This window comes from Epinephelus fuscoguttatus, linkage group LG10 (assembly GCF_011397635.1).
Source record: "Epinephelus fuscoguttatus linkage group LG10, E.fuscoguttatus.final_Chr_v1".
In the NCBI taxonomy this organism is placed as follows: domain Eukaryota; kingdom Metazoa; phylum Chordata; class Actinopteri; order Perciformes; family Serranidae; genus Epinephelus; species Epinephelus fuscoguttatus.
In genome coordinates this window covers 38,793,667-38,806,284 of record NC_064761.1, presented here as the reverse complement: position 1 = coordinate 38,806,284, position 12,618 = coordinate 38,793,667, and the positions used below count along the sequence as shown (strand labels likewise).

Here is a 12,618-nt window from a genome sequence, read left to right as displayed (position 1 = left end):
ATGCTATGTGTCAAATTTCTCAGCAATTATTGGATGAATTGTCACGAGACTGTCTACTGACATTCATCGTGCCCAGAGGATGTATCCTATTCACTTTGGGGATCTCCTCACCTTCCATCTAGCGCCACCATCTGCTCATATCTTTAGCCGCGACAAGCTAGCTCACTCTGTCGGTTGGTTGGTCGGTCAGTCCAAAAAAACGAAATACATGAGCATACGCGGTCGCAGCTATTGCAAATTCAGGCTTGTTTATTCCTGTTTATGACTTAATACCTACAAAACTCACATTCCTATCAGCCTCAGCTGTACTTTGTGTTTAGTGATAATTAGAAAATGTGAAGCTAACATGGTAAACCTGCAAAACGTCAGCATGTTAGCATTGTCATTGTTAGCTTGTTAGCATGGTAAAGTTGGCATTTAGCTCAAAGGTATAAAGTCTCACAGAGCCACCGCCAGACTGTAGACTCTTGTCTGTGTCCCAGATCCACAACACATAGATATTTTTTACAGTTTATACGACATACTGATTTTATACAGTGTAAAGGCTCGTTCCTGCGCAGAGTCAATCACCGGCAATTGGTACACAAAGCTTGCAGGTAAGACTTGTGTCCGATTTGATCCTGACCTACTTTGACGTTACACAACTGTGGGCAATGATGACCTCATGAGGTCGAGGTGGAGGCAGTTTTTAGAGCCAGCTGCAAGACCCAGGGTATGATGGGAGACACCTGGCTTTGACAGCAAACACCACATTTTGCACCACGTTTTGCTTTTTTGCAATGAAAATTTAACTTTTAACAAACACATTTGGAGTGGTTGATAATAATAGCCTAGTAATAAAGGTTTTAACCACAGAAGGATTAAACAGGCTGCTGGAAACTGTGCGACTTGACTGCAGTTTTTTGTCATTGCCACCTGCTGCTGCCACCTGAGCTTGTCCACTTTATCGCCGAGGCGCAGTTCATCTCGCACGAGCCTATTCTCTGTCTTTATGTTTAATACTTTCTGTTTTCCAAGCTCTTTCCAGCTGGTTCATCACGACCCACTTTTTCCCAGCTTTGAGCAGCTCCTCCATTTTCTGTGTGCATTTCATTCTGGGTTAATTGTGTCCACCACCAGCACACCCAAAAATGGAGCTTAATTAGTCTGCATACTGAGTGGTTGGATTATGCTTATAGTTTCGTCGCTTTTCCAGTGTGAGTATGGATTTTTGACAAGCTTTAGTCCTGTCAATATGTATGTAGCTGACTGTAGGGCTGCAGCTAATTATTAGTGTCATTATAGATTAATCAATTAGTCTATAAATTAAAAAAAAAGCCCATCACAAATTCTCAGTGCCCAAGGTGACGTCACATTGCTTGTTTTGACCACCAAGACTCCCAAACCCAAAGATTTTCAATCACATTTTTGCTTGATATACGATTAATCAATCACGAAGATTGTAGGTTAAAATTAAAATACACAACCTCTCCACGTATTGTGTCAGCATAAATAAACTGCATGTCGTTGTTTAATCTGTGCCAGCTGTTAGATCTCAATTTCTTAGAGCACAAGCCTCGAGCTGGTTGTTAAAAATGTATCTCAGTTTATAGCTCCTACACAAGTCTGTGTTGAACGTCTTGTTTTTTGTTTTCCTAGTCAAATAGTAATTTGAGATGGAATTTGCTGAGTCAAACAACCGTCCCTCAGGAAACAGGAAGGAGCAGGTCGTAAAAGGCTGTTTTCTTAAATCATCTGCTGCAGTGGGAGTTCATTTTAAACACAATGTTAACAGCTTTCACCTCAATGAGACAGACAGAGGCTCTAATGTTTGTGTGCCTCTTTGGTCGTTAACTTGTCAACTCAGTTAATCGTCTGCTTTAGATCACTGCCGCCAAACCGTATTGTAACTGATGTGCAAATTTTGGCATAATTATCTGTGTGCCGTCCGACTGTGCCGCCACAGAGGAGCTGTCATATACGTCCTGAACATAATCTGCACAGTATTCTTTCGTCCTTTCTGTTTGATTCTTTTGTGTTTTATTTTACATAAATCACTCCTGACAGTCGCTGAGAAAAAAAGGCACATTTCCTTGAGAATTCTGGACCAGCATTTTTGTTTCTTAGATACTTCTACTCGGCTATGGAAGTGATCTGGAGATATGTTTATGTTGAGCTGCTTGTTTGTTTTACAACCAGTCAAACAGCTGAATATGTGTTTGTGTTTCTAGTCTTGTTTGACAGGGAGTCACTCGCCCACCCGTAGCCGTTATTGACCCGGAGCCTTTGTTGATTTTTTTGTGTTAAAAGGCATTTGTTTAGTGAAAGCAAAGTCAAATAAGTTAAGTGTTTAACACTTTTGCAATGCTAATTTTTTTTTTTTAAAAACGTGAACATGAAATATCCTTTTCCTCTTTAACCTCCTCATCTGTTTCTCCTTTTTCCTTTTCCAGAGACACTTCTTCAGGAATCTGGGCTCCATTATAACCTACGCGTTTCTTGGCACTGCCATCTCATGTTTTGTCATTGGGTCAGTGTCCAGCTTCTGTTTATAAGATGCCAGTTTAGAATCAGGAACTCAAAGGGACAGTTCACCCCCAAATGAAAAATACATAATTTCCCTCTCACCTGTAGAGCTATATGTCAGTATAACTTGTTTTGGTGTGAGTTGCTGAGTGTTGGAGATATCGGCTTTAGAGATGTCTGCCTTCTCTCCAATATAATGGAGCCAGATGGCACTTGGCTTGTGGTGCTCAAAGCAAAAAAAGAATTTGAAAAACTCGACAGCAGTCTCTTTCCAGAAATCATGATTCAGTTACTCAAGATAATCCACAGACCTTGATGTGAGCAGTTTCATATAGGAACTACTAAACTACACCAGCCAACCGTATCACCGCGCAGAAGGAAGCGTGCATCAACTCATGGACAAGAGGCTCATGCTCGTGACAGCGCGAGATGTAAACATAAATGGTGTCCTCCTTGGCTGAGCTGTCACATCTCGCTGCAATACCACCAAACACTTTTGGTATAGCATCCTTAGAACTGGTACATAGCCTGTACGGACATGTACCTAAACCTTTGATCTGTTTAATGTTTCCACCGCAGACAGTATTAAATGCAGGCAGGGTTGTCACCAGATTCATCCAGCTCTGGCTGTATGTCCTCTTTACAGGGAGGCATAGGAACGCCTGCACCTTGCTGATCGTCAGTGCTACAGGGTAGCACACCGAAATAATCAGAGAAGAACAGGCTGGAGCGTTGACACTCTCTGTTGCAGTCGATAGGATATTTAAAAATAGTGGGTTTGTACAAGAGCGGCGATTTTCTGTAGACCATTCAAAGGACTGCAGTGTTTCCAGTTCCACCTTTTTGTATCAGATCAGGTGTGCCAAGTACCTCAATCGATGAATGATGAAAAAACAGAATGGGTCAGTTCTAATGGTACCATCCACCACTTTTCAAAGATTATTTTTTCAGTCCGTTTTTAATTGACAGGAGAGAGTGAAATGGGGCAGTGAGAGAGAGTGGCGGGATGACATGCTATGGCAAGCCATTTTAACATTTAATCGCTAGACTGGATATTCATTACTGATATCTGCAACATAATTTTGCCTAGTCAAAACTCTTATTCAAGATATCTGTAATTAGATTTTGCCTAGTCAAAACTCTAATTACAGATATCTGTAATTCAGTTTTGACTAGTAAGATTCAAACTATTTTTGCCATTCATGTGTATGGGGTTTGTCATTATAGATATCTCCAATGTAGTTGTGGATATCTGCAACTGAATTGTGGATATCTGTAATTCCAGTCTGAGATATCTACAATTTAATTTTGACTAGTCATAATTCAAGTTCAAGATATCTTTAATTATCATCAATTGAAGATATCTACATGGTCCTTTCTAGATATCTTGAATTGAGTTTCAGATAGTCAGAATGACGTTGTAGATATCTTGAATTCAGTTTTGACTAGTCAAAATGACGTTACAGATATCTGTAATTAAAATTCATACTAGTCACAATGACATTACTACTAGTCAAAATGACGTTACAGATATCTATAATGGTAATTCCGGATAGTCGGACTTAGTGATTAAATGTTAAAACGGCTTGCCATAGACATGCAGCAAATGGTTGTGAGCTGGAGGCATCACCTCTGCATATGGGGTGCCGGCACTATCCACTACGCTACTGACGCCCCTATCCACCACTTTTAACAATGGAAACGCTAAAATAACTTGTGTGAGACAAACTTAACTGAACTGAACTGGACTGCTTGGTGGAAACGAGGCTTTAGCTAGCTCAGCAGTGCTAGGTGAGCTAGCAGTAGATGCACGCCTCCTTCCTTCCTTCCTTCCTTTTGGCATCATACAGGGTACAACTCTAGTAAAATATGATCCCGTCAGCTCCTTTAACATGTGCATGTGTCATTTAGTCCTTTTTGCATCTTACATTATTGGCTGCTGCTTTATAACTGTCCGTGTTTCGGGATGGTCCTGGTAATCCATGGTTTCTGGTTGTGGAATGATTTAACTGTCCACACATCTTAACATATGGGCGCTACTCCTCAACACAGGCAACTCCACTTTGCACCGTGTAAAGCAGTGATCCAGCAAGACCGGGTTTTCTAACCGGGTTTTCTTTCATATTCTTCATCTTTTCCTCAATGTTTACTGATGTTCACATTTGAAAACCTCAACCTGGCTCGCTAGCAGAAGGAGCAGGAGGAGAGTTTATAGACTGATGAGTTAATTTCCTTATCCCGATCGTGACTCAAAGCCAACCAGAAGAAGCACCGCAAACAAGAGCATAAATTTAGCATAAATTTAGCAGAGTTGACAGAGAGATGGAAGCGTCAGTGCCTACATCATCTCCAGCCTATATCTCCAACACTCAGCAACTCACACCAAAACAATCTAGACTGATTAATAGCACTGCAGGTTAGAGGAAAATAGGTATTTTTTGACTTTGGGCTGAACTGTCCCTTTAATGATCAGACATAATGTACCTTTTTGTTTTCCTCTCTCCTGGACATCCGTCCTCAGGAATCTAATGTACGGTGTGGTCAAACTGATGCAAGTGGTTGGACAGCTGACTGACAAGTTCTACTATACCGACTGCCTTTTTTTTGGTGCAATAATCTCTGCCACAGACCCAGGTACGACACATGCTGACAGTCAGCCAGCGTTATGTGTTGCAGTTTATGGCTGTATGTGTAAAAGTAGATGATGTCTGAATGCTTTTCTGTCTTTCATCTCTGTGTGTAGTGACAGTGTTGGCCATCTTTAATGAGCTCCATGCCGATGGGGATCTGTACGCTCTGCTGTTTGGGGAAAGCGTAATGAATGACGCAGTGGCCATTGTGCTCTCCTCGTAAGTTGAATTTCTGCCTTATCGAACCAGCATCTGCAAAACTCGACACTTTCCTTCCTTCTCCACCAGATAAATGTTTCCCCCTGTGTGTGTGGTTTGAGCTGCTTTTCCCTCCTGATGTTGAAATTCAACACTGAAGTGTGAGACAGAGCAGAGCCGCCTTGCATCACTGCTCCTCTCCACAGACAGATGGCACTATGCCTCCCTCTACTGGAGAATTATAAATCAGCTGCTACTAGAGATTTTTTTTATCATCACTTATTTTAGTCCATCTTGTAAAATGCAAATAAATAAACAAATAATAGGCAGGGTAATTATTTTCCTATTTATTTATTCATTTATTTTTGTGTTTCAGGTCTATTGTGGCTTACCAGCCCACTGGAGCAAACACACACATGTTTGACGCCTCAGCCTTTTTCAAGTCCGTGGGGGTTTTCCTGGGTATTTTCAGTGGCTCCTTTGTGATGGGTGCAGCCACAGGAGTCGTCACCGCTCTCATATCCTTCTCTGATACCTATTTTAAAGTGAACTTACAAACAGGAAGCCTAATGTCCAGATTGATTTGAGTTTTTATGAACAGTAGGAACAGTTGGTGTGTAGTTGTTGTGGTTAGTAAATATCCAAACCAGTTTTGTGTCTTTAACTCGACCCCCACGTCACCAAGTTCACTAAACTGCACTGTTTCCCGCTGCTGGAGACGGCCCTCTTCTTCCTCATGTCCTGGAGCACCTTCCTGCTGGCTGAAGCCTGCGGGTTCACAGGTGAGCTGTGTCGGGCACTGCTGCGAAGGAAGTGGTTTCAGTGTGGGAAGCAGGCACTAGACTGCTGTGGTCAGGAGGCTAGAGGAAGTCTGCATATATCAGACTTCTATCTGACGTCAATCTGACGTAAATACCAGTGTGGGATTTAGAAGGATGTATTGAATGGAATGTAACATTCATAACTATGTGTGTATCAGTGTGTAGTCACTTGAAGCTAAGAATTGTTTTTTCGGCAGCCTAAAATGGCATTTCTCCACGGAGCATGACATGTTTCACAGCCATGTTTCTACAGTAGCCCAGGACGTGTCTCCAGAGAGGGCCTTTTGTATTTTGACGCTGGAGTGGCAGCTTGAATTTGGTGCCACAAAACCTGAAGGCCACCTTAGGTTCTCCTACACACTAGAAAATAGAGGCTGTTCAGTTGATTGTGTCATCCACGTCATGGTATATCCAAAAAATGCTAAGTCAGAAACAACTCTACTGGCTTTAGATTCTTAATTCTACAGTCTAAAGCAAGTCTGGTTGTGTTTGACTTATGTGGCACTTCTAGATAATGATTAAAGACCTCGAAGAGGTGAACATAAAATCAGGTGTAAAAAAATCCTGGGTGTTATTCTGGACAGTAATTTGACTCTGAAGCAGCAGGTGAAGAATTTAGTCCAGTCTTGTTTTTGCCAGCTGAGAAATATCTCCAAATGTAGGTCACTGCTCTTATGTCCTCCCACCTTGATTACTGTAATGCCTTGTTCCCCTGCCTGAACAATCAAGCTCTAAATTGTTCAAAATTCAGCAGCTGGACTTTTGACCAAGACAAAACAATCCTCATAGATCACACCTATTTTGGCTTCCCTCCCTTCTCTCTTTTAGAATACATTTTAAATTTCTTTTAATTACATACAAGGCTCCTAATGATCTGGCACCGGAGTATATAACTGAGCTTCTCACAACGTACTGCCCAAATAGGCCCCTCAGGTCTGCTAGTCTGGGCCTTCTAACTGTTCCAGAGTACAGGTTAAATACAAATTATATGTATTTTCTTCACCTTGGAAAACACTTTGTGATAGATATTATTATATTATTATTATTATTATTATTATTATTAGTAGTAGTAGTAGTAGTAGTAGTATTTAGATGCAAACATCCAAAAAAGATAATTAAAAAAACACCAAACAGCACTACTTTAATTCAGCTATTCCATCATTTTTTCACACGTTGTCATCTTTTGGATTTGTAACATTATTTTACTTCTCTGTAACAGAAATTTAAAGAGGTACCTCAGTGATTTAGTGTTGCTTTCTGTAAAGTTGGTTGACTTAAAATAGAGTAAGGAAAGAGTGGTCCAAGTTAAAGCAGCAGAGGCCAACATATCTTCACTTTTTTTATCAACTTTATGAGTTTCCCTTTACAAGAGAGGGTGGTCTTTCAAAACAGTCTTTAGCCATTACATAGTTTTCAACCTTTTCGAGTTCATGACAATCATTCACACGCACATTAGATCTCGACAGAGTTGTTAAATTCCATGATGCTGAATAATGTAATTATGAGCAGTTTCAACTAAGTGCTGGTAAACCATCCTCAGAGAACTCAATCTGTCTGTTATGCAAATGAAATGTGACAGGGACTTAAATACAGATTATGCAGCAGATGTGCAGCAGATGAAATTAACAGATAGTATAACGCACAGTAGCAACGCAACGAGAGGACTGAAAAAGCTAATCTCTGCGTCTGATGTCTCTTAATGGGTGCAGGGTTGATTACATATCCACATTATACAGCCCACCCTGAAAAGTGCACTCTGAGTTTGCATTAAGGCTCCTAAATGTGTGTTTGTGTCTGTTGTCCCACAGGCGTTGTGTCCGTGCTGTTCTGTGGCATCACACAGGCTCACTACACCTACAACAACCTCTCTGCGGAGTCCACAAAACGCACCAAGCAGGTAGCATCTGACCACTTCCTGCACACACAGCCCCATTTTATTTTGGACTGCTCTGAACCCCGTGACAGCACGAACAGGGTGCTGGGCCCCGGTGCCAGATGGCTCCACGATCAGCCTGCTGTGACCTTAATCGGGGTTGTCTGAGGACATCCCTCCTGACACGACTGTTTAGTTTCCCAGAGGGGGGTCAGTCTTAAGGACAGGGTGCAGATTAGCACGTAGACAGCATTTTGGGATAAGTGTTCCAAGTATGCTTGCAGGTTATGCCGATTCAAAGAAAGCTACACATGCACATTACAATGGGAGGGTCAGAGTGCTTCACTTAGATAACAACAATGGTGACAGTTCTTCTTCTTGCATTTCCCTCATCCTGTGCCTCCCACTTAGAGCAACATAAATGCAGTCAGTGCTGAAATCATGGCAGCCTGCCGCTCTGTCAGCCTGGGAGAGGAAAGAAAAACAACTCCCAAAGCTTTTCTGGATTCTGAGGGAATAGATGCAGTGCTTAGCTCAGGGAACCAGCCAGAGAAGTTTTTATAAGCACTGCAGTGTGAGAAAACTTCTGTGAAATCCCCGTTACCCCCCATTTTAAGGCTTTTTCTGTGGATTTTTAGTTTTAATCTTGCAGCGTATCTACATGTTTCTAAACTGAATTCTTGATGAATATTATATTTCCCATGCAGCTCTTTGAAGTCCTTCACTTCCTGGCTGAGAACTTCATCTTCTCCTACATGGGTCTGGCTCTGTTCACGTTCCAGAATCACATTTTCAGCCCTATTTTCATCATCGGCGCTTTTGTATCCTTTTGGGGAACAACAAGCTTGTGTTTGTCTGTTTCCATTTGGGATTACCCCTCCTGCAGAATAAAAATATTTCCACACCTGCAGAATCAGGTCATAGTTGAGGATTTGGAGACTGCTGTGATGTCCCTGAAGACACACCAGAGTTTTGAGCTATTCATGGACAAAAAGATAATCAGATCATTTTAAGAAAGATTTTCCTGCTTCACTATGAAGTTCACTTACATGTACATTCTGCTCCATGAATCTCTCCAGCATTTAACTGTTCAGTCTTAACCTGCCTGTCAGATTGCCATATTCATTGGAAGAGCTTTCAACATTTACCCGCTGTCCTTCCTTCTCAACCTCGGCAGAAGACACAAGATCAAGGGAAACTTCCAGCACATGATGATGTTTGCAGGTACGGAGATTGTCTTTCCCCTCATCGTGTCATTCCCTCAATAACTGACCAATCTTTGCGGCTCTAATGTGACTGATGGTGACTGATTTTTGGGTGTGACCCGCTTCAGGTCTGCGCGGGGCGATGGCGTTCGCTTTGGCCATCCGGGACACGGCCACCTACGCCCGCCAGATGATGTTCACCACCACGCTGCTCATTGTCTTCTTCACTGTCTGGGTGTTTGGTGGTGGGACGACGCCCATGCTGTCCTGGCTACACATCAGGTAACATAACTGTTTTGTGCCATAGAAGAAAATCTGCATTTCCTCTGCATTTGGATATACATACAAGTCCCCACTATTAAAAAAACTTCCATTTATAAAAATGACCAACAAATTTTAAAAAATATACCCACTGTTTTCCTTCCAAGATAACAAAGAACACTTTTAATTTATATATTTTATATTCACATAAACTTCAATATCACCTGTCATACAAACATGCAGCCTCAAGTGCTTCACATAGCAAAAAAAACCCCAACTATTAAATAAATGTTGAAAGACTAAAAACTACAACAATAAAACAATCAAACAAAAAAAGGTAAAAATCACTAAATAAAAGTCAATAAAATAAAATGAATGCCAGGAATTAGAACAGACATAAAACGAATGCTGTAACCTGACCTTGAATTAAAAGTTAGATTTTAAAAAGATTTAAAGATTTTAAAAAGATTCAAAGAGATTTAAGAGAGATTTTTAAGATTTAAAAAGATATTTAAAAAATGGCATTGCATTATCTAAAAAAAGATTAGGGCATAGTGTTTTAAAAAGTACAGACACTGACTAAAATCCAACCTTGATGGATTTACAGAAAGCATGCGTAGTTTTTCAGGAGCTGCCTTTGTCTAACTGTTCCTTCTTGGCTTTTATAAAATGGATTCTGTTAAAGCCATGCCTCTGTATTTTCCCCAAATGTTTAACAAAGACTGAAATGAAGACTGGATAGAAAGTAGAGGGAAAAAATGGAAACAGCATACATTCAAAACAGAGCTAAAAACTGCACTTACTCTGGAGTAGTAACTAGAAGTTGCTATCCAGTGGTAGAAAGTACATTCACAAGTACAGTTGTGAGGTATTAGTAATTTACTTGAGTTACACTTCCGCTCCACTGAGTTTGCAGGCCACGTTGAAAACTGTTTTGTTATTGCTCTCTGTCTTTGTATGGCAGCTGTGTGTTTGCTCTGTGCTCGTATTTTTATTTTCTCTTCATTAAATTTGATCTTGTGCTGCCTGGTGTTATCGTCCAGGAGATGGGGCCAGAGTTCTCCACTGCTGCTGACTTTTAATCTCCTATGTTCTTCCACTCAGAGCGCTTAAGTCACGGGGGCTTTTGTTGCATCTTTAAAGACATATCTGCATTTTCTACTCAAGCACATACAATAGGATCTTCACCCTTAGATTCAACACCAACTTTGAAAATGAAGATCATTCCTGAGCAGGGCTGCCACCTGTCCTGTGTAATACGTGATTGTTGCGTTTTGAAAATAAAACACACTGACCCTTACAAAATCAATAAGGGACATGATTTGTTCTGTTTTTTAATGCTTAATCTTAGCTTTTCACATGCTTGGAATGTCAAAAATAAATAACCAATAACCCACATGGTGGAAATTAAACGTGCAAAGCGTAGGCTGCCCCATCCTACATGAAAGGTGTTGGACTGAAGGTTAAAATTAGATTTATTTTACAGTGCTATTTTAGTTTATTTGTCGGTTCTTGCTTCTTTTAAATATACAAAAATAGTTTAATCTTTAATATAATTGATGCAGCTGTGCTTTACTCTTATGGCACTTTGTTTCCCTTACATTCATGTTGAGAGCAGCAGACGACTTTGAAAATGGTGCTTAAAACAACAGAATGCAGGAAATGAATTGTCCGACACATTTAATCTCATAGGGTGAGGCCCCCGGACCCCCTGCTTGATTTGTGTTCCCCAGGCACGGGGCCACTGGCAAGGTTTCCATTACTTTTCCCATTTAAGGTGGCAGCCCTGCTCCTGAGCCAGAGGTGATGCTGAATTTACAGTTGAAATAGCCGTTAATCACCAGACTGCCAACAGCACTAACTGCTTGAGATGTTATCAGCGGTAGGACTGCGTGGCTATCAGTCTGTTTTGAGCCCAGCCTCGCTTATTTTTGTCTGACCATGATGCGCTGGGACTGGGAGCTTCCATTTGTCATGATAAAGCGGATTATGGGCTGGTGATGTGTGTGACAGCAGCAGAGGCGGCCTGAGCGAACAGGCTCTGTTTAATATGAGTAATGCCTCCTTGTAGCGAGCAGGAACTATTGTGTTAGGTGGAGGTTTAGAGCGCTGCCAAAATCTCCCCCATGAACTCATCTCCATGGTAACTGGGACATGTAGTGCATGGCTGGCAGATATCTTGGTATCATCCTTTGTATATGTGCAGACGTTTACACATTTTTGCTCCTTAAGGGGGGACACTTTAAAGCCCCGAGGAGAAGCAGGACATCACATAACACAGGCTGTTAAAAAAAGGTTGTAGTAGTTTTCCCCCTGTATCTAACACTGAAAATTAAATATGCTAGGTGTCAGTTATTGTTTTTATGACACAATCATCTGGCTGATGAGTCAGACAGAAGCAGTCTGATGAGGTGTGAGGCTGATGAGCAGGATGTGATGGAGGTGCAGGGATAGGAAACATCTGGTGTGAGAGAAGATGCTGCTGGTTTCTGTTATTGAGTTTTGATGGATGGTTTATGAACGGGCAGGCGTGCAGCTTATCCCCGAGTCCTGGGAGTACAGCTATCAAGAGAGGAAGAGATCCCAGTGAGCTCATGCTGGGTCAGGGAAGAGCTAAGAGTAAATCTGTCAACTCTAATGCGGAAAGTTTTATGTGCATTTGTAGTATCTATAGTAACGAGTGCTGAGTTTATTTAAATTTTTTAACAGGCATTTGGAGGAAAACTTGGCCTGGTTTGGTTGTGGTCAAACTTTACTGTATAAACTAGAGAAGGCCTAATTTAAATAAAGGAAATGGAAGTGTGCATGGAGCTGAAAATTATTTGAAACATTTGGAACAGCTGTGGCTCACAAAATGCAGTTGGTAAAAGAAATTAGAGTGGGAGTTAAATTGTGAGTCCTGAAGTTGTTGAAATACTGAAAGAAGCTGAAGTGGCAGTCGAAAGACTGAAAGAATTTGGGATATCAGATAAAACAGAGGTGCTGAAATGCGCTAAATACTAAAAGAGACTGAAGTGGCTTGAAAAAAATACATTTAGGAGTGAATGAAGTGGCAGTCAAAAGACTGAAAGATGCTGAAATGGCAGATAAGCAAAAGTGCTATAATATATCTAAAGAAAGAAGAA

The 12,618-nt window shown here is 41.1% G+C and overlaps 1 protein-coding gene across 1 annotated transcript in view; it reads left to right on the top strand.

Moving 5' to 3' along the window:
* slc9a7 (solute carrier family 9 member 7) overlaps window positions 1-12,618 on the top strand; it is a 41,039-nt gene that overhangs the window by 6,411 nt on the left and 22,010 nt on the right. Inside the window, exons 4-12 of the mRNA XM_049587132.1 lie at window positions 2,433-2,509; window positions 5,027-5,139; window positions 5,249-5,354; window positions 5,710-5,851; window positions 6,010-6,115; window positions 7,963-8,051; window positions 8,735-8,848; window positions 9,140-9,251; window positions 9,361-9,514. Coding sequence (XP_049443089.1) covers window positions 2,433-2,509; window positions 5,027-5,139; window positions 5,249-5,354; window positions 5,710-5,851; window positions 6,010-6,115; window positions 7,963-8,051; window positions 8,735-8,848; window positions 9,140-9,251; window positions 9,361-9,514 — 1,013 coding nt within the window. The remainder of the gene's footprint in view (window positions 1-2,432; window positions 2,510-5,026; window positions 5,140-5,248; window positions 5,355-5,709; window positions 5,852-6,009; window positions 6,116-7,962; window positions 8,052-8,734; window positions 8,849-9,139; window positions 9,252-9,360; window positions 9,515-12,618) is intronic.